Genomic DNA, 19,984 nt, shown 5'->3' on the forward strand with positions numbered 1-19,984 from the left:
CCCGGCGAATTGTGGTATTTTTAGTAGAGACGGGGTTTCACTATGTTGGCCACTCTGGTCTCAAACTCCTGACCTTGTGATCCACCCGCCTTGGCCTTCCAAAGTGCTGGGATTACAGGTGTGAGCCACCTCGCCTGTATTTTGTTACTTTTAATGCGAAGTGTATCTCGTCAGCTGGAAGTCTGCACTGCACTTCATTAAAGCAGCGCCTCACAGCTGGATGTTTTCTGCTCCTGTAAACAGCAGTGCAGAGAGCATCTTCGTTCACGCTGTCTGTGCCCCGGTCTGCTTCCCCAGGATAAACACCTAGAAGTGGAGTCGTTAGAGCGAAGCCCGCACTGCACTCTCTGAAGGCCCGGGAAGGTTTGCTGTGTGGGGACCCCTGGTACCGTCACGGGGTGGTGACGGGCAGTGCTCTTCCACATCCATCCCAGCTGTCCCCACATCCCTTCTCAGAGGGGCCTGCACATTGCTATGAGCAGCTGAGCCTCTTAGATTGAGACTCTGAAATTAAATTTGCATTTATTTCTATTTACTCAATATTGACATTTCTTTTTCCTATTATCACACTATCTAGAGTCTTAAATGTATGTTTAATCACTGGCCCACCAGAAGAGGTCACTGGCCACAGAAAGCCAGGGATTTTTTTGTTGTTGTTGTTGCAAAGGAATTTGGGTGTTTGTATAAATATCATATATCATTTACAAAGACTATAAATCATTAATGTCTTGATGCCCTGGGAGTCGGAGAGGGCCTGGTTTAATTTCTTCCATTTCTCTGTGTGTGTGTGTGTGTGTTTGTGTGTGTGTGTGTGTGTGTGTGTGTGTGTGGTTTATGTAGTCTGTGTGATGTGTGGTGTGTGTGTGTAGTTTATGTAGCCTGTGTGGTGTGTGTGTGGTTTATGTAGTCTGTGTGGTGTGTGTGTGGTTTGTGTAGCCTGTGTGGTATGTGTGTGGTTTGTGTAGTCTGTGTGGTGTGTGTGTGGTTTGTCTAGTCTGTCTGGTGTGTGTGTGGTTTGTCTAGTCTCTGTGGTATGTGTGTGGTTTGTGTAGCCTGTGTGGTGTGTGTGTGGTTTGTGTAGCCTGTGTGGTGTGTCTGTGATTTGTGTAGCCTGTGTGGTATGTGTGTGGTTTGTGTAGTCTGTGTGGTGTGTGTGGTTTGTGTAGTCTGTGTGGTGTGTGTGTGGTTTGTGTAGTCTGTGTGGTATGTGTGTGTGGGGGTTATGTAGTCTGTGTGTGTGTGGTTTATGTAGTCTGTGTGGTGTGTGCCTGTGATTTTTGTAGTCTGTGTGTGTGTGGTTTTTGTAGTCTGTGGTATGTGTGTGGTGTATGCGTGAGTTTTCCCTCATTTCCAAACCATCCTGACGTTGTAGACAGTGTGCCCGCTGTGTGATGGTGAGTGGTGTCCTCTGCCTGTGTGTGACAGAGAGTGAGCCCCTTGGCCTCCCTGCGCTTCTGTCCACAAGATTGAGCTGCTGACGATGGGCAGTGTGAGGATGGGACAGCGGCTGAGACCGTTGCGGGCAGGGCTCGGCAGGGGTTAGCTCTGCTGATGAGGAGGCAGCTGCGGGGCCTCGGGGCCTCTGGGACCCTGCTCCCCGCAGAGCTGCACAGCAGGTTGCTGAGTGAGAACACCACCCTGGGTGCTTGTGAGAGGGGAGGGTCACCTGCTCGCAGCTGGGCCCCCGGGCCTTGCCCTCTCTGTGTGGCGGTCCCTCCTGCCTTCCTGTGACCCCGTGTGCGGGGACAGGGACGAGACACAGTGGAAGGAAGCTCAGGGCCTGCAGCCGCAGCAATGTGGCCTCCCCGGACCTCCTGGCAGAGGTGTGGGTTGGCGCCTTCATTCACGCGGCGGCTTCGGTTACCTGGAAGTTAGTCCACAGAGACATGGGTGCTGGCCTCTGTGCACAAGCCAGCTCGGTGTTATTCTGGTAGGAAAATGCCTACACGCTTGACCAAGGTGCTGTGGGCATGAAGCTTGCCTGTGGAGGCAGACTTAAAAGAGTTCTTCAGCCGGGCACGGTGGCTCACGCCTGTAATCCCAGCACTTTGGGAGGCCAAGGCAGGCAGCTGCAGGTCAGGAGATTGAACCCATCCTGGCCAACACGGTGAAACCCCGTTACTACTAAAAATACAAAAAAAATTAGCCAGGTTGGTGGTGGGCACCTATAGTCCCAGCTACTCAGGAGGCTGAGGCAGGAGAATCGCATGAACCCTGGAGTCGGAGGTTGCCGTGAGCCGAGATCGCAGCAGTGCACTCCAGCCTGGGCGACAGAGCGAGACTCCTCAAAAAAAAAAAAAAAAGTTCTTCAAACCTGTCTGATCTCCTTAATGAGAGGAGTGGCTGGCTGTTTTGTGGTGTGGAAGGCCGAAGGCGAGCGACGTGCAGACCAAGTGCCATTTGCCCGTCAATTGACAGCGGGTTGAATTCAGGGCTCAGACCCTATCCTGGGTCCCTTGAGGGACTGTTGCCCACTGGCATTGCTTTGTGCTTTATGCTCTAGCTGTGCCTGCCTCTTCTAAAGGTCAGGACTTCTGATATTGGATGTTTGTGATTTTGACTTTTCATATATATATATATATATGTATATTTGTTTGTTTGTTTGGTTTTGTTTTGTTTTGTTTTTGAGATGGAGTCTCGCTCTGTTGCCCAGGCTCTGCAGTGGCACAATCTCGGCTTATTGCAACCTCTGCTTCCTGGGTTCCAGCAATTCTCCTGCCTCAGCCTCCTGAGTAGCTGGGATTACAGGCATGGAGCCACCATGCCCAGCTAACTTTTCTTTTTGTATTTTTAGTAGAGATGGAGTTTTGCCGTGTTGACCAGGCTGGCCTTGAACTCCTGACCTCAAATGATCCACCCGCCTCGGCCTCCCAAAATGCTGGGATGACAGGTGTGAGCCACTGTACCTGGCCTTGACTTTTCATCTTAAAGTACTATTGGGATAGGGGCCTTGGAGGTCTACCTGGGAGGGGACAGCTGCTGCTGCTGTTTTCAATAAAACACCCTCCCATCTTTGAGTTCTAGTTTTATCCATTACTATTGTTGCCAGTCTCAGGAAGCTGGAGGTCTCCCAGGCACCCCAGCCCCTCTCATCTCTCCAGTTGTTCTCCCTGAGAATCTTCCAGACCAGCACCGATGAACAGACCTCTGTTTCATGATGGAAGTGTCCTGTAGCTGTGCCGGCCAGCACGGCAGCCACTGGCCACACGTGGCTACTGAGCACCCGAAACGTGATCATGCTGCTGAGAAATGCAATTTTTAATTTTAATGAATTTTTTAAAACATTCAGATTTAAGGACCCTGGAGATTGTTTGTACAACAATGTGAATGTACCTAACGTGACCGAATGGGACACTTAAAAGTAGTTAAGATGGGAAACGGGATGGTATGTTTTATGGTATGTTTTTACCACAATTTAACTAAAGAGAAAAGTCAGCATAGGCAAGATACAAAAAGACAGATGGCTATGTGATTCCACTTACATGAGCTACCCAGAGGAGTCAGATTCATAACCACAGAGACTAGAATGATTGGTGGTTCTCAGGGGTTGGGGGGAGAGTACAAGAGAGAACTGGGGACAGAGTCTCACTTTGGGAACATGAAGTTCTGGAGATGTGTGTGTGTAAGTAAGTGCATTCCCAACAATGAGGATGTACTTTGACCTGCGCACTTATGTTGGAAACAGATGCTCGGTGCCGCGAAGAAAAATCAGCACTGAGACAAAGGATCTCTCAGCAAGCAATTTTGACTTCCTCCACTGCAGGAAGGGCACCCTCGCTAGCCACCTTACCACGAGGGTACAATGAACAGATGAAAGCAGACATGTTTATCCCTTACGCATTTGGGGTCCTCCTCACTGCTGGGTCTGATCTCCGTTGGCTGGAGCCAGACCTCACAGTCTAAACTGAAACCCGATTGGCTAACAACTTAAAACTTTTGTAAACAGGTAAAAGCAGTGGAGAGCTGGGACATGCCTGTGAGCACGTCCAGCACAGATATGTTGGTTAAAGTACAAGGACACAGATTGTGCTATGTGCCTGTAAGCATGGCGTGTCTAACAGCTACAGAGGATAGGGCTTCACAAAGTTATTAGCACATTTATTCTTTAACAGGAAAGAAAATTTGAAGAGGAACTTTTCTACTTCCCACAATTTACAAATGGTTAAGATGGCGAATTTCATCACAACAAAAAAGAAAGTCAGCAACATTCAAAGACAAACATTTTTCATTTAAATAGCCGCACGTGGCCATTGGCTACCGTGTTGGACAGCAGCTCTAGAGCCATGGAGGCTGGGGCTGCACTCACTGTGGTCTCTGCTGCAAGACAGAGTGGTGAGGGCCGCCTGGTCCCAGCTCTGCGCCCTGAAGGTCTGAATGAATGATTCCAGCAGCCGATGCTGAGGGAGCACTCACGTGTGCCGGGGGCTCCCTGCCCGCCCTCTTGCTGTGTCTTTACGGTAGCCCTGAGCGATGGGAGTCAGTGCTATCCCTGGGATCAGCAGCAGGGGACATTTCCAAAGGCACAGTCCTAACCAGGCAGCTGCACTCAGCTCCAAACGCTCATCATATTTAGTGTTTGCAGTGCCCAGGTAATTACAGCCCTCTGCCCTTTTGCCTTTCTTAGATTAGGCGCCGGGTCTCAAAGGATTTCACGATCATGCCTTCACTTGATACCAGATTCTCCTGCCTGAAGTGAGAGGAGGGTTGGATTACTTTACTTTAAAATATTTCCGACTAGGTGCAGTGGCTCTCACTTGTAATCCTAGCACTTTGGGAGGCTGAGGCAAGCAGATCACTTGAGCCCAGGAATTTAAGACCTGCCTGGGCAATATGGCAAAACCCTGTCTCTACAAAAAATACAAAGGCTGATGCAGGAGAATCACTTGAACCCAGGAGGTGGAGGTTGCCGTGAGTGGAGATGGTACTCCGGCCTGGGCGACAAGAGCAAAACTCTGTCTTCAAAAACAAAAACAAAAACAAAAATTTAGCCCGACTTGGTGGTGTGCACCTATAGTCCCAGCTGCTTGGGAGGCTGATGTGGGAGGACCACCTGAGCCCGGGGGGTCGAGGCGGCAGTGAGGCTTGATTGCATCAGTGCACTCCAGCCTGGGTGACAGAGGGAGACTCTGTCTTAGAAGGAAAAAATATGCCCCCCTTGAGTTTATGCAAAGTATTTGCCAACCTCATACCCCGCCCGGAAACATCACAAGTCTTTCTCTGCAGTTTGCAGATGGCGTATACCTGGTTCTGCTCATGGGCCTTCTGGAAGACTACTTTGTTCCTCTCCACAACTTCTACCTGACTCCGGAAAGCTTCGATCAGAAGGTATGTGCGTGGTCTCCGTCCTTGGTAGTGGCTCAAGAAACGCTCATTGAAATGCAGGGCATAGAACATTCTGGCAGCTCTTTCTGCGGCCTGGCTGCATTCTTCAAAAAGTAAAAATCGCACAAGTGATACTGCGATTAGATGGAACTCTCGGCAGAAGAAATGAGAGGCCCATCAGCAGTGCACAGCGCATCCGAGTTTTGTTTGCCACATTTTCTTTGGGATCTTTTCCACGGGACTGTGTAGTTTTTTTGCTTTGTTTTTTGAGATGGAGTCTCGCTCTTGTTGCCCAGGCTGGAGTGCAGTGGCGTGATCTCAGCTCACCGCAACCTCTGCCTCCCGGTTCAAGTGATTCTCCTACCTCAGCCTCCTGAGTAGCTGGGACTACAGGCGCCTGCCACCACGTCTGGCTAATTTTTGTATTTTTAGTAGAGATGGGTTTTCGACATATTGGCCAGGCTGGTATCAAACCCCTGACCTTGTCATCCTCCTGCCTCGGCCTCCCAAAGCGCTGGGATTACATGCGTGAGCCACTGCGCCCAGCCGGGACCGTGTAGTTTTTAATAATTGCGGTCACATCTCAGTAGAGTTGTAAACCCTTCCCCTGTTCTGCTGCAGATCCAGCGCCTGTGGTTTTCCCTGCTGCTTCCCAAGCTTCCCAAATGCCATGTCCAGTGGCGGCACAAAGTCCCAAGCATGGCTCCGTTACCAGTGTCTCCCCGTTCCCCATTCTTGGCCATCAACTTGAAAGTGTTTCTATTTTTTTTTTTTTCCTACTGAAACAACAGAACATCTTTTTGACATGGAGTTTGTTGTTTCATCCCTGTGGGTTGTTTTCTTGGGAACATTTCTCAAATAGGGTCATCTGGGTCATTCCTTTCAATCGGGCTGGCCCACGCTCCCGGTCCCGCTGTGGCCACCCTGCGCGTGGGTTCCTCCCTGCTGTCTGCCCTCTGCCAGGGCTTCTGCAGTGAAGCCGCTCGTGGCAGTATTTAGTGCATTGCCTTTAAAAACTTGGCCATGGATGATCTATGTTGCTTTGGATTCACGGGCATCTGTCATTTTATTTTCCCCAAGTGTTAGACCCATGAGTCAGGGAGGCAGACGATGTAAGCTGGTGGTGGCAGCCAGAGAAATAGCAGAAATGGGACCAGTGTTTATCAATCTGCCCACTGCTGGCACGTCGCAGTCTATTTGCTTGTGGCCAAATGTTGTTCCTGTCTCGCCTGCTGAGATGGAATCAGGACAGATTAGAGAGGTCTTGGCACATGGAGTCCACGTTGAATCGAGAGAGAAAGAGAGAGAGAGAGAGTGAGTACAAGAGGGAGTGCAGAGGGAATGAGCAAAATTGTGCAGAACTCACCAGGAAACGCGGTGCCTGTGCTGCCACCCTGGGAGTGAATGGGCAGACAATGCAGTGAAGACGCCCGTGCGTCTCCGGGCCCTGACACGGCTGGTTGCAGAAACATTGTTTTGGAGAGTTCTTTTCTTTGTTCAAACTAATAAGGATGCTGGCGAGAACAGTGAGTGTAGCCAGGAGACTTAGAGCTGGGTTCTTTCCAAGACAAGGCTTTGTACAAATGTCAGAGGCGTCATCTCCTGGGCCCTGGCCTTCTTACCTTTGAAACTTGGATGAAAGTCTTTGACAATGGCTGCCCTGGCCTGCGAGGCTTGGGGAGGCTTGAGTCATCTGCTTTCCCCTCTGAATCGCAGCGAGGAAGGGAAGGCTATTTTCAGGTATAGCACGCAGCACACCGTTCATCCTATTCACTCAGGAGAACGGGAGCCTGGGGTGGTGGCATGACTCTGCGGGTGGCTGGAGACGGGAGGATGTCAGCAGCTTCGGAGGATGGGAAGATGGGAGGATGGGGGGCTGGGAGGAGTTCCTCCCCCGGCCCCTGCATTTTCCCCCTTTCTCCTCGTGGTATGATGGTCATAATGGCAGCTGCTGTCAAGTCTCCCTGGGCCCATGGGATTTATTATCTATCTTGTAGCCCTCACGACCCCTGGACAGGTGGGTGGTCCCCTGCTGCGGAGGACTTGCCCACTTCAGGCTGGGCCCAGCACCCATGTGCTCAAAACTGCTTGCAGACAGGATGTTGGTGACGTCCCCTGCTCCTGTCTCTTATGGGCTGAGACCCTGAGATGCATTTGCTCTGGCCCTGGGAATCCTTACAGCTGCTCCACATTTTTGGAGGAGAGACTGAGGTTCAGTGAGTAAAACCAGAGATGCATCATGAGCTGCTGTCCTGAGGGTAGTCATGGCTTATGGTTTGAAACAATTGCATTGGATTAAAAAAGAAAAAATCACGCTGGACAGCTCACAGCCTGTAGGCTTCTGCCCTGTGAGCTACCTCAGAGGTGTGAGTGTGGCCTGGCTTTTTTTTTTTTTTAAGAAGGAGTTTCACTCTTGTTGCCCAGTCTGGAGTGCAATGGTGCAATCTTTGCTTACCACAGCCTCTGCCTCCCAGGTTCAAGTGATTCTCCTGCCTCAGCCTCCCAAGTAGCTGGGATTACAGGCATGTGCCACCTTACCCGGCTAATTTGTATTTTTAGTAGAGACAGGGTTTCTCCATGTTGGCTAGGATGGCCTCGAAATCCTGACCTCAGGTGATCCACCCACCTCGGCTTCCCAAAGTGCTGGGATTACGGGCATGAGCCACCATGACTGGCGTCCCTGGCTTTCTGTTGCAAAGCCACCCTGGAGCTTTACCCTACACTGGCCATGTGCTGAGTGCCTTGCACCCCTTGGTCATCATTTTGGGAGACTCTGCAGGCCCCCCGTCTCTGTGGAGTGGGGTGTACCCTGGAGACTTGGAGATATTTCCTAGAAGAAAACATGAGTTGCTTCCCCTCCGCTGATCCCCTCAGCATTACTGGATGAGGACAGGGAATCTCAGGAGGGCTTCGAGGCCAGCCCAGGGTTGCACAGCCAGCAATGGCAGAGCCAGGAGGGTCCACTCCTGTTCCAGAACCTTCTATTCTTTCTTCACCCGGCCAGGTTGACTGAAACCTTTTGAATTGTGGAGAGAAAGGATTTCTGCCCATGTGGCTGGCTAGAAGCAGGGCCGTGTATGGCCTGATCTTCGCTGGGCCTTGGGGACTCCCACTGCAGTCAGGGTTGGGGTGGGTGGTCCCCAATCCTCACCAGGAGCTGCGTGCTGGGAATCTGCCGTGATCCTGTCCTGCGGGGCATGGAAGGTGGCTGAGGGCAGAGGCAGGGACCTGAGAGAGGACAGGCATGGGACAGTGGCAGTTTCCTGCCCGACATTCCCTCAGCCTGTGAAGAAAGCAGGAGGAAAATCCCACTTCCAAACCAATCACTGTGGGGCCGAGCGTCTGCAGAGCAGTGAGGGCTGGAAGGGGCTTGGAAGGGGCTTTGCTCTCCCCTTGAGCTGTTCTCTCCTGGGGCAGGGGGGACCACCTCGTTGCCTGATCACACTCTCCAGCCGTCTCTGAGCGTCTCCATGTGTCACGCATCTCATCCCCAGCTCCTCCTGAGCATCCCCCCTTCTCTGCGTGAAAGAGGCTTCCTCAGGCTTCAGAGGCGTACGGGAGAGGCACGAAAACAGACCGGTCCAAATTGGTGCTAACTTTCACACCGGGGAAGAATCTTTCCTTAAAAGAAAAATACTGAGTAGTAATAGAGGCCTTTATTCCAGGGGAAGTCATGGTAGGTGGGGAGGTGGCCCGCTTTCTGCAGCATCTAACAGCATCTTTTCTTGCCGTTCCCCCTCTTTGCTCTCCTGTCTCCATCTCCATTTGGGGTCAAGCCTGTTGTGTGTGCGTGAGTGTGCATGTGTGCGTGTGCACACGTGTGTGAGAGCTAATTTGATGACGTGGACGGTGGTCAGCTAAAGGGGCCTGTGTTGCTAGGGGAGCCGAGGCAGGAGGCTCTTGGAGGAGAATGGGCACAGATTCCAGATCAGACTTAAACGTGTTTCAGTCCTGGTTCCACCCCTTTGAGCCCTGTGCCTTTTTAGGGCACTGATGTCCCAGCACCCTCCTCTGGGAAGGAAGATGGCACCCAACCTCGCACAGGGTCGGGAGGGGAAAGGGAGCCTGTGCCAAATGCACCTGCCCCGTGGCGGGTGCTCCCTGCTCTCTCCTTAGGGGAACTGCTCTCTGCACCCTCCACACAGGCTATTTTGCTCCTTCCCCATTTCCAGTGTTTGGCCACCCTCAGACCTAGCCCTGCTGCAGCCCACCCCCATATCCAGGCAGGCTGTCCTGCAGGGTTGGGTATCTGCCCTGTTGCCTGGTGTTCTCATTGGTAGTTTCTGAGTTGGCCTCTGGAGCAGGGTCTCGGTTTGCTCACCCTCCCCGCCTCCAGGGTGGACATGGCCCGCCCTCCTTCCAGGCGGTGTCTTCCCCACTGACCCCATGTCTGGCCAGGCCCTCTCGCGGTTGGTGCTGGCACACCATTCACCCCCTTGCTTCTCCGAGCACAGCCCGTGTGCACTGTGGAAGCTTTTCCAAAGCACCCCACGCTGTTTTCCAGTGTTGTGCATTTGATTAATCCAGGGAAGCCTCTTTTTCCTGGTTAATTACTCAATTACATTGCAAATCAAATTGTTCATGCTTCTGATTCATTGACCTCAGAATCATGAAAATATGATTGTCGAAAGGATTTTTTGCTTTGTTTTTTTGTTTTGAGACAGACTGTTGCTCAGTCGCCCAGGCTGAAGTGCAGTGGCACGATCTCAGCTCACTGCAACCTTGCCTCCCGGGTTCAAGCAATTCTCATGCCTCAGCCCTCAAGTAGCTGGGATTACAGCTCTGCACCACCAAGCCCAGCTAATTTTTTAAATTATAGCAGAGACAAGGTTTCACCACATTGGCCAGGCCAGTCTCAAATGCCTGACCTCAAGCGATCCACCTGCCTCAGCTCCCAAAGTGCTGGGATTACAGGTGTGAGCCACCGCACCTGGACGTGACGTTTGATTGCTAAGAACTCTGAAGTCCCTTGCAGTATGACATCTGTGTTTTTGCTTGATGTCCCCTCCTCCCATCAGCCTTGGCTCGTGGCAGGTGGGTGGCTGGATGTAATCTGGTTCATCACCTGTATCCCTCTCCAGTGGTCTTTAAACACAGCCCAGAAGGCTCTTATTTTAAATCTGTTCAGCCATCACTAGCAGAATGAAAGCTTCCAGTACACTGGGCGCTGAATAGTCATAGACCCTTTTATATCAGGAGAAGTCATGGTAAGTGGGGAGGTGGCCACCTTTCTTCAGCATCTAACAGGACCGGCACACTGCAGGCTGACGCTTGCAGCCACTATGGGTCTGACTTCAGTTCTGACCAGCCCACTGTGCCTGCTAAGTGCTGGGTCCCTCCCTGCCCCAAGGGCACCCTATCCTGCAAAGGCACAGCCTTACTAGCAGCTCTGTTTTTTGGGGGAGGGGGGCACATGGAGTCTCCCTCTGTCACCAGTCTGGAGTGCAGTGGTGCCATTTCAGCTCATTGCAACCTCCGCCTCCCAGGTTCAAACGATTTTCCTGCCTCAGCCTCCCTAGTAGATAGGACTACAAGTGCCCGCCACCATGCCTGGCTAATTTTTGTATTTTTAGTAGAGATGAGGTTTCATCATGTTGACCAGGATGGTCTCGAACTCCTGACCGGGTGATCTGCCCACCTCAGCTTCCCAAAGTGCTGGGATTACAGGCATGAGACACCAGGCCTGGGCACGTGCAGCTCTTTCTAGCCCTTCCTAGGGCAGTGCCCAGGCCTGCAAGCTTCTGCTCGGGACTCATCCCCTCTGGGCCTTGGTTTCCTTCTCTGTAAAATGGGGTCATTGTGGGCCAGGCACAGTGGCTGATACCTATAATCCCAGCACTTTGGGAGGCTGAGGCAGGTAGATCACTTGAGCCCAAGAATTAGAGACTAGCCTGACCAACGTGGCAAAACCCATCTCTAAATAATAATAATAATACAAAAATTAGCCAGACACGGTGATGCATGCTTGGAGTCCCAGCTACTGGAAAGGTGAGGCAGGAAGATGGCTGGAGCCTGGGAGGCGGAGGCTGCAGTGAGCCGAGATCTTGCCACTGTACTCTAGCCTGGGTGACAGATCCTGTCTCAAAAAAGGAAGGAAGAAAGTAAATGAATAAGTAAAATGGGATCTCTGTGACTTCTCATCACATGGCTGGCGTCTGGGGCAGAGCAGGCTCTTGTTGGCTGTGAGCCCTTGAAAGCTGGCCAGGCACCTCACCCTTCCATCTCTCCGCGTAGGCCACCAGTGTGGGGAGCGAGAACCACCCAGGAAGTGCACGTGGCCCTCTGCAGACGTCCTCCCCCATCCCTGCCCATGCTGTGGCCTGCCCTGGGCTCGGTGGGTCCTCAGTGGACCTCAGTGTTCCAGAGGTTCTGTCCTGTCTACACTGGCTGTCCTCAAGCTGTGGGCATTGGATGGGCCTGGGCTGGGGACGGTTGCTGGACCCCACCGCTGACCCGCCCCCTTCCTTGGCAGGTCCATAATGTGTCCTTCGCCTTTGAGCTGATGCTGGACGGAGGCCTCAAGAAACCCAAGGCTCGCCCTGAAGGTAATGTCCCTGGCTCAGGTTCCCGTGGGAGGGCTGGGTGTGGAGGGGAGGAAAACCGGGTCCCAGCAGTGGCCGGAAGGCTGGCGTGTTGTTCGCCAGATGGGCCCCGCATCTCTGGCTCTGGGGCGAGGGTTTGCCAACCCCAGCTCCTCCGTCTCCTCATTCTGGGGACCAGGAGGACTTTGCTGGTGGAGCTGGCAGTGCCAGTTCTTTAATAACCACTTTGAAGGACGTGGCCTCTGCCCACAGACCTCAGGATGAAGTACGTCTCTAGCTGGCCACTTGGGCTGGAAATGCAGCTTTGTGGCCTGAGAAGGTATTAAAGGCTTACTCAAATTTAATGACGCTTGGGGTGGAGGTCTCCTGGTGCTCAGCCGAACGCAGTGCTTGGGAGCAGGGACTTGGCACACTCCTGCTCTTTGTGGGTCTGAGCTGGGGGTAAGAGACCAGCAGAGCCGGGGCGGGCGGTCACTTCACTGTCCCCACCTGGCTCCTGTGCTGATTTGCCTGTACGAGGACTCTAACCCGAACGAGCATCAGAATTCCTAGGAAGGGTTCTTCATAAGTGCTTGGGGACGGCCAGGCTCAGTAGAACGTGGGTGGAAGTGCCCGTGAGCCCTGCTGAAAAGTTACAGGATAGAGTTGAACATTAAAGGCTCTGATAAGTCCTGTGTGACGCCATCTCTTTGCCGCCATCAAAACCTTTGCCATGTAGGAGGAGCCCACAGAACTCAGACACTGTGGTTTATGCCTGTGGGCCCCCGCCTTGACCATGGCTCCCTACCCAGCCCTGCTCCCTCTCCTGAGTCCCCCATGGTAATACATGAGTCAGGGGTCCGTGACGCTTACGTCTGTTGCCAGCATCCACTCAGTGGCGGGCTGTGTAGAGTCTCTGACATAGCGAGAAAACGGATCCCGTCCCTTCCATCCACCCGCCGCAGTTGCCGTCTCCTGCCAGTCCACGGGGAAGCCCTGGCCGGTCCCCTCCTGCCCGTGTGCCCTCCTCTCAGGGTTTCACGGGACGATTCCACACCCTCCCCTCTCATTGCGTGCGTGGCTGTTTATTCTTTTTTGCTTTGAGACAGGGTCTCACTTTGTCGCCCAGGCTGGAGTGCAGTGGTGTGATCACAGCTCACTGCAGCCTCTGCCTCTTGGGTTCACACCATCCTCCCACCTCAGCCTCCCAAGCCGCCGGGACTAAGGTGCACACCACCATGCCCGGCTGATTTTTTAACTTCTTTTTTTTTTTGTAGAGGTGAGGTCTCACTATGTTGCCCAGACTGGTCTCAGACTTCTGGGCTCCAGCGATTTGCTGCCTCCCATCACAGGCACGAGTCCCCATGCCTGGCCTTGTTGATTTTTTTTGTTTTCTTTTTTGAGATGGAGTCTCGCTCTGTCTCCAGGTTGGAGCACAATGGCATGATCTTGGCTCACTGCAACCTCCGACTCCCAGGTTCAAGCAATTCTCCTGCCTCAGCCTCCCGAGTAGCTGGGATTACAGGCACACACCACCACATCCAGCTAATTTTTGTATTTTTAGTAGAGACGGGGTTTCACCATGTTGCCCAGGATGCTCTCGATCTCCTGACCTCATGATCTGCCCGCCTTGGCTTCCCGAAGTGCTGGGTTTAAGGGTGTGAGCCACTGCACCTGGCCTGCTGATTCTTCATTGTCCCGCCCTCTGCACTAGAGTGGAAGCCCCAAGGCAGCAGGGTTTTGTCCACTGCTTGCTGAGAATAGTGCCTGGCCTGGAAACTGCTCGACAGCACCGGGTCGAAGCATGCGTCCAGCAGGCATGTGGCGAGCTGCTGCCCGTCGGGGCCGGCGTGGCCTGGGTCTCTGGGACTCCTCGTGGCTGCTGCCCTGCAGCCCTTTTGTTGCTGTGAGGCAGGGGCATGAGGGAGTGGCTGGGGGCCCAAGGGATGCTGCTCTGCCTTTCCCAGCTGTGTGTCCTTGGACAGGTTACTTTGCCTTTCTGTGCCAGGGCCTCCTCATCTGTGCAGGGGAGTGACCATGGCACCTGTGTCCACACACCTCATGGGGTCGCTGGGGGAGCAGGTGCTTCACACAGGACTTGTCAGAGCCTTCAGTGTTCAGCTCTGCCCTGTAACTTTCCAGCAGGGCTGACGGGCAGTGCCACCCACGTTCTGCTGAGCCTGCCAGCCCCTCAGCACCTATTAAGCTCAAGGGAGCTGCTTCTATGAGCACTGGAAGAGGGTCCTGCTCACAGAATTAAATATATGATGAGATTAAATATATGAGATATTTGATGAGATTATATTTGAAGAGATTATATATGATGAGATATATGATGAGATCATAAATGATGAGATCATATATATGAGATCATATATGAATTATAGATGGTGAGATCACATGTGATGAGATTATATATGATGAGACTATATGATGAGATTATATAATGAGATTATATATGAGACCATATATGATGAGGTCATATATATGATGAGTATATAATGCATTTATATACAATGAGATTATATATGGAATTATATATGGTGATATTATTATATGATGAGATTATATGATGAGATTATAAATGATGAGATCATATATGATGAGATTATATTTGAGATTATATGATGAGATATATATGATGAGAGTAAAGATATGTTGAGATTAAATGTATGATGGAATTATGACGAGATCATATATGATGAGATTATAAATGATGAGACCATATATGATTAAATATATGATGAGATTAAGTGTATGATGGGATTATGATGAGATCATATATGAAGAGATTATATATGATTGGATTATATAGGATGAGATCATACATAAGAGATTATATATGATGAGAGTGTAGATGATGAGATCACATATGACGAGATTATATACGATACAATTATATATGGTGAGATTATATATGGTGAGATTATATGGTGGGACTATGTATGATGAGATTGAATATATGATGAGGTCACGTATGATGGGGCTATATTTCATGAGATTATAAATGATGAGATTATATATACGATGAGATTGTGTATGATGGGATTATAAATGCTGAAATTATAGATGGTGAGATCATATATGATGCGATTATACACATGATGAGATTATATATGATGAGATCATACATATGAGATCATCTATGATGAGATTATATATATTGATGGTTAGCGTTAGTGTATGGTTGGGTCACACACCGTCAGGGAGGAGAAATCCTTGCTCATGTCTGCTGAGGGCTTGGCTGGGGCTTCCTTTAGTCTCCCATAACCCAAAGCCTGGGCCCCAACTGTAGCCTGGGGTGCTCTCCCCCATACCCTCAGAAGAGCCCCTGGTGGCCCTTGGCCTCTGAGCTGCTGAGGGAACTCTGTTTCTTTGCTCCCACAACCCCCCACCCTTCTTCTTTTTTCCTGAGACAGAGTCTTGCTCTGTCACCCAGGCTGGAGTGCAGTGGCTCTATCCCATCTCACTGCAGCCTCTGCCTCCCGGGTTCAGGCAATTCTCCTGCTTCAGCCTCCCCAGCAGCTGCAATTACAGGCACCTGCCACCATGCCTGGCTAGTTTTTGTATTTTTAGTAGAGATGGGGTTTCACCACATTGGCCAGGCTGGTCTCAAACTCCTGACCTCAGGTGATCCACCCGCCTCAGCCTCCCAAAGTGTTAGGATTACAGGTGTGAGCCACTGCACCCCGCCCTTTGTCCCGTTTTTGAGGAGTGACGCAGGAGCATGTCCAGAGGCCAGGACATCCTCTGACAGGCTGGCCTCCGAGGAGGGGGTGTGCCCTGAGCCGGGATGTGCTTTGTACTCATCTGCCTCTGAGAGCGTGGCTGGATGGCATGTCAGGAAAGGCACCACGGACATGTGGAAACCAGGCCAGAGGCAGAGGCGCTGGCCCAGGGCAGATAGCCTCCCAGGCAGGGTCCCTCGGTGTCCCAGGGCCTTTGTCCAGCCCGGCAGGGGACAGACTGGGTCTGCAGTGCTCATTAGCACCTTCGCTGGGCCAGCCCTGGCCAGGGACCAAGCCGCGGAGATTTATGAGATGGGATCCCTGCTGGGCCTCTTTACTTTGTGGCTGATGCAAGGAATGAGAGATTTTTCCTTCTTCATTCAAAACCAGCTGGGGAGCAAGAATCGGGACGTACCAGAGATGAGAATGACACGGAGAATGGGGCACGGTGGCTGTGGCCTCCCTGACACCCTCCTCCGAGCTAGGCAGCCTTACCTGGGTACTCAGAGCTGGTGGGGAGGGAGGCAGTGGCTGCGGCCTCCCCCACGGGCCTGAGACTGCCCTGTCGGTGCCCACCCGGAGGAAGCAGAGCAGTCTCACGCTCCCTGCACATGGTGCGTCTGAACAGCCAGGCCTGCACCTGGTCCCCAGGCCCCTAGCTCTGATGAGCATCCCAGCCCCCTGCCCCCTTGGGGGGAGCTGGAAGAGACTCCAGTGGGGTCCCCGACCCTGCCCTTAAGGAGGCCCCTTGCCTGAGAGAGAGCCTTGTCGCTCGCTAGAATTTCACAGGGCTGAGTGCCAGAGCTGGTTGGTGAGGTGGGCCTTTGGGGAGCACAGAGGGACTGGAGTTCACGGGTCACAGAATGGGATTCCTATCTCCTGGGCACAGGTGCTGAGTGGTGGCTGTGGTTAGCAGGGTCTGGCAGGGGTGCAAGGGCTGAGTTCTGTTTGTCCAGTGAGGCTGTCTGGAAGTTTTCAGAGCTCAGACCTGGGGGCATCAGTGCCAGGCTGCTGCTCTGGTCTCCCTGTGAATCCCCCATGGGAGTGGACTCAGTGGGGGTCAGCAGGCGATGGCCCCCACCTCTGGGATCTCCTCTGTCCCCGCTGTTCCCCTCGCCTTGTCCGCCTCCAGCTCCATGGCACCATCCTCCCTCCCCTGCCTGCTCTGGGCTGTCGGGAGCTGGGGTGGACCCATCAGGCCAGGGGGAGACCCCGGGATCCTCAACGGGCCCCAGGTGTGTCCTCAGCCCGCCGAGCCGAGTTCAGCTCTGATCCTGCTCTGACAGCACACTCGCAGGCAGGTCCTTCCCCCACGGTGAGTCTTGGTCTTCTTTGTGGAGTGAGAGGGAAGGAAAGGAGGCCGTACGGGCTCTGACGAGGTTGCGCGAGTTGAGAAACTCCACCTCAGTGACAAGGACAGCTGCTGATTCTTAGCAGCCACCCCACCTGCTCTCTCAGTGACAGATGCCATTTCTTGCTCTTGTGGTCAGGCTAAAGCACGGGGTCACCAGTGGTTACCTTTGGATCACAGGAGTCAGGGCTCAAAGGGCCTTGAGTGTCATCTGGTCCGGGCCCATTTTACTGATGAAGAGACTGAGCCCCACTGGCAGCATGGGGTGCCCCCCCATACCCTCAGAAGAGCCTCTGGTGGCCCTTGGCCGCTGAGCTGCTAAGGGAACGCTGGTTCTTTGTCCCCCTGCCCCGCCCCCACTGAAGTCTTGCTCTGTCACCCGGGCTGGAGTGCCGTGGCGCAATCCCAGCTCACTGCAATCTCCACCTCCTGGGTTCAAGTGATTCTCCTGCTTCAGCCTTCCAAGTAGCTGGGATTACAGGCACCCGCCACCATGCCTGGCTAATTTTTGTATTTTTAGTAGAGACGGGGAAGTCACTTAGAGGTCACAGAGCAAGTGAAATGAACAAGGTACCTGGTTCCCAAGAAGGTTCTCTTGCAAATAAAGAAAGTGACCCAAGACTTCCAGGGCCCCAGAGGGAGCTGTCGGGTCCATCAAGTGTTACTGGGGTTTTTGGCCCCAGTAAGTCTCATTAGCTACATCCCCCAACCAGTCCTTAGACACGTCCGGATGCAGATCCAGGAGGGGCTGTGGGAGTGTCTCTGTCCTTGTGTCCCAGGTGCTTGTCCCTGCAGGGTGTCAGCCTGCACCAGGAGCTCTCACACAACCTGTGTGCCTGCAGAGGCACTGCCCAGAGTGTCCTGGACAGGGTGGCGGTCAGTCTTTAAGGGGAAGCACTCTGGGGATGCAGCAGCTGGTGTCATGCTGGAGACGTGGCTTCTGAGAGTACCTACCGCAAGGACGGAGAGGGCATGGCCCCTGAAGTTTCTCTGTTTCCTTCTGCAGACGTGGTGAACTTGGACCTGAAATCCACACTGAGGGTTCTTTACAACCTGTTCACCAAGTACAAGAATGTGGAGTGACGGGGGAGCTGCGGACGGTGGCAGGAGTGCTCCGGCAGGAAAAGCAGCGTCTGTCTGTGCCCTGTGCCTTTCCAGGGAGGCAGACGCCTTGGGCTTCTGGTCCCAGCTGTGTGACTGTCATCCCCACCGCACCCTTACCCCCCTCTACCCTTACTCCACCCCCCCACCCCCCCACTCCACCCCACCCCCTGCCTCTCTTGGCCGTTGTTCTCAATCCCCTTTCCATGTAATTCCCAATGGGCGAGAGCCTTTGAAAATGCAGGATTCTAAACACCGGCGCTTGCGTTTGAGGCCTCGAGTCACCTCAGTTGCGTGGGATGCTGAGTCCGTTGTTGTCTGCCCTGGCCAAAAGATGAAAAAAAAAGAGCCCGAACCCCTGTCCCCTGCTGATTGAGAGCACCCTGCATTCTGCCTGCTGGTGCAATGAGTGATCACAGGCCCTCAGAAGCTGCGGCATCAGCTCTGCAGAAACGCCTGCTCCCTGAGGACCTGCGCTTGATGGCTCACCGGGCATCTCCTGGGCTGGGCTCTCCTTGGAAGAGAGGCCTTTTTAATAAAAGGGTTTTGCAGTTTGAAAAACTTTAAAGTGACAGAAGCTTAGATGTGACACGAGTGTTCTCCACCCACATTCCTGTCACTTCTTGGCCACTCCTTGTTGTTTTAATGTAGCTTTTGCACAAACATCCAAGACCCAGGACAGCCCAGCTGCCACAGTCCTTGGAAGGAGCTGTTTGCTGGGGCCGTTTCTGAATTTCTCACTGTGGTTGAGGGGCTGGGTCTGGGGATGGTGGTTCTAATTGTGCTGCTGGAGACAGCGTGGGCCCGAGCTTTCCCCTTCAGAGGCCCTTTTAGGGACGGAATGCCTCTTCGGAAACCTTAAAATGAGGGTGTGCATTGGTTCACTGGCCTTGTGTAATCAAGTGCCACAGGTGAGTCTTGCAGATGTCAGAGAGTCATGTCCTCAGGCCTCTCACCTTTGCTTCTAGATGCCGGCTTCTCCCCGTGTCTTCATGTGGTCTCCCCCTGTGTGTCTGTGTCCTCCCTGCCTCTTTTATCTTTAGTATTTTTTTTTTGAGACAAGGTCTCACTGTCACCCAGGAGTACAGTGGTGCCATCTCAGCTCACTGCAGCCTTGATCTCCCAGGCACAGGTGATCCTCACACCTCAGCCTCCCGAGTCGCTGGGACCACGGGTGCCCACCAATATGCCCATCTAATTTTTGTATTTTCAGTAGAGACAGGGTTTCACCGTATTTCTGAGGCTGGTCTCAAACTCCTGGGCTTAAGGGACCCACCCACCTCAGTCTCCCAAAGTGCTGGGATTAGAGGCATGAGCAGCCTGCCCAGGCTGACCTCCTCTTCTTAGAGGGGTGGCTGGGTGCGGTGGCTCACGCCTGTAATTCCAGCACTTTGGGAGGCCGAGGCGGGTGGATCACGAGGTCAGGAGTTCAAGACCAACCTGGCCAAGATGATGAAACCCCGTCTCTACTAAAACTATAAAAATTAGCCAGGCGTTGTGGCGTGCACCTGTAGCCCCAGCTCATGGGTAGGCTGAGTCAGGGAATTGCTTGAACCCAGGAGGTGGGGGTTGCAGTGAGCCGAGATCGCACCACTGCACTCTAGCCTGTGCAACAGAGCGAAGACTCCATCTCAAAAAAAAAAAAGGGCTGCCATCCCACTGGATTAGGGCCCACTTCTATGACCTCATTTAACCTCGATTACCTCCGTAAAGACCCTCTCTCCAAATATCAACATGCAGAAGGTGCTGTGGATTAGGACTTGAGCATGTGGATTTCAAGTGACGTAATTCCCCTTATAATGGGAGGATATGAAATGTTCATCTCATTCTCCCTGTAGCCCCGATAGCATCTTCCTTTACAGCATCTTATAAAAGGAGACACTGCTCACTCGCTCACCCCAGCTCTGGATCAAGCCACTGCACTCCAGCCTGGGTGACAGAGTGAGGCTCTATCTCAAAAA

General features: G+C 52.7%; 1 protein-coding gene and 1 long non-coding RNA gene across 5 annotated transcripts in view; one reads left to right on the top strand and one right to left on the bottom strand.

Moving 5' to 3' along the window:
• The window catches only part of PARVB (parvin beta), a 143,447-nt gene extending 124,424 nt beyond the window's left edge, over positions 1-19,023 (top strand). For 3 of the 4 annotated variants that reach the window (XM_032261410.1, XM_032261411.1, XM_032261413.1), the window contains 3 exons: positions 5,224-5,325; positions 11,795-11,867; positions 17,929-19,023. In XM_032261410.1, coding sequence (XP_032117301.1) covers positions 5,224-5,325; positions 11,795-11,867; positions 17,929-18,005 — 252 coding nt within the window. In that variant the 3' untranslated portion in view covers positions 18,006-19,023. The remainder of the gene's footprint in view (positions 1-5,223; positions 5,326-11,794; positions 11,868-17,928) is intronic. The other variant, XM_032261412.1, reaches the window with a different exon arrangement.
• On the bottom strand, positions 439-18,260 carry LOC116538867. Its single transcript, XR_004263811.1, has 3 exons — positions 18,173-18,260; positions 3,079-3,088; positions 439-451 (listed from the first exon to the last, which is right to left on the bottom strand). It is a non-coding gene; the product is annotated as an uncharacterized LOC116538867 (long non-coding RNA).
• Positions 19,024-19,984: the final 961 nt, after the last annotated feature.

This window comes from Sapajus apella, unplaced genomic scaffold (genome assembly GCF_009761245.1).
Source record: "Sapajus apella isolate SASKATOON/1434 unplaced genomic scaffold, GSC_monkey_1.0 scaffold123, whole genome shotgun sequence".
NCBI classification, from domain to species: Eukaryota; Metazoa; Chordata; class Mammalia; order Primates; family Cebidae; genus Sapajus; species Sapajus apella.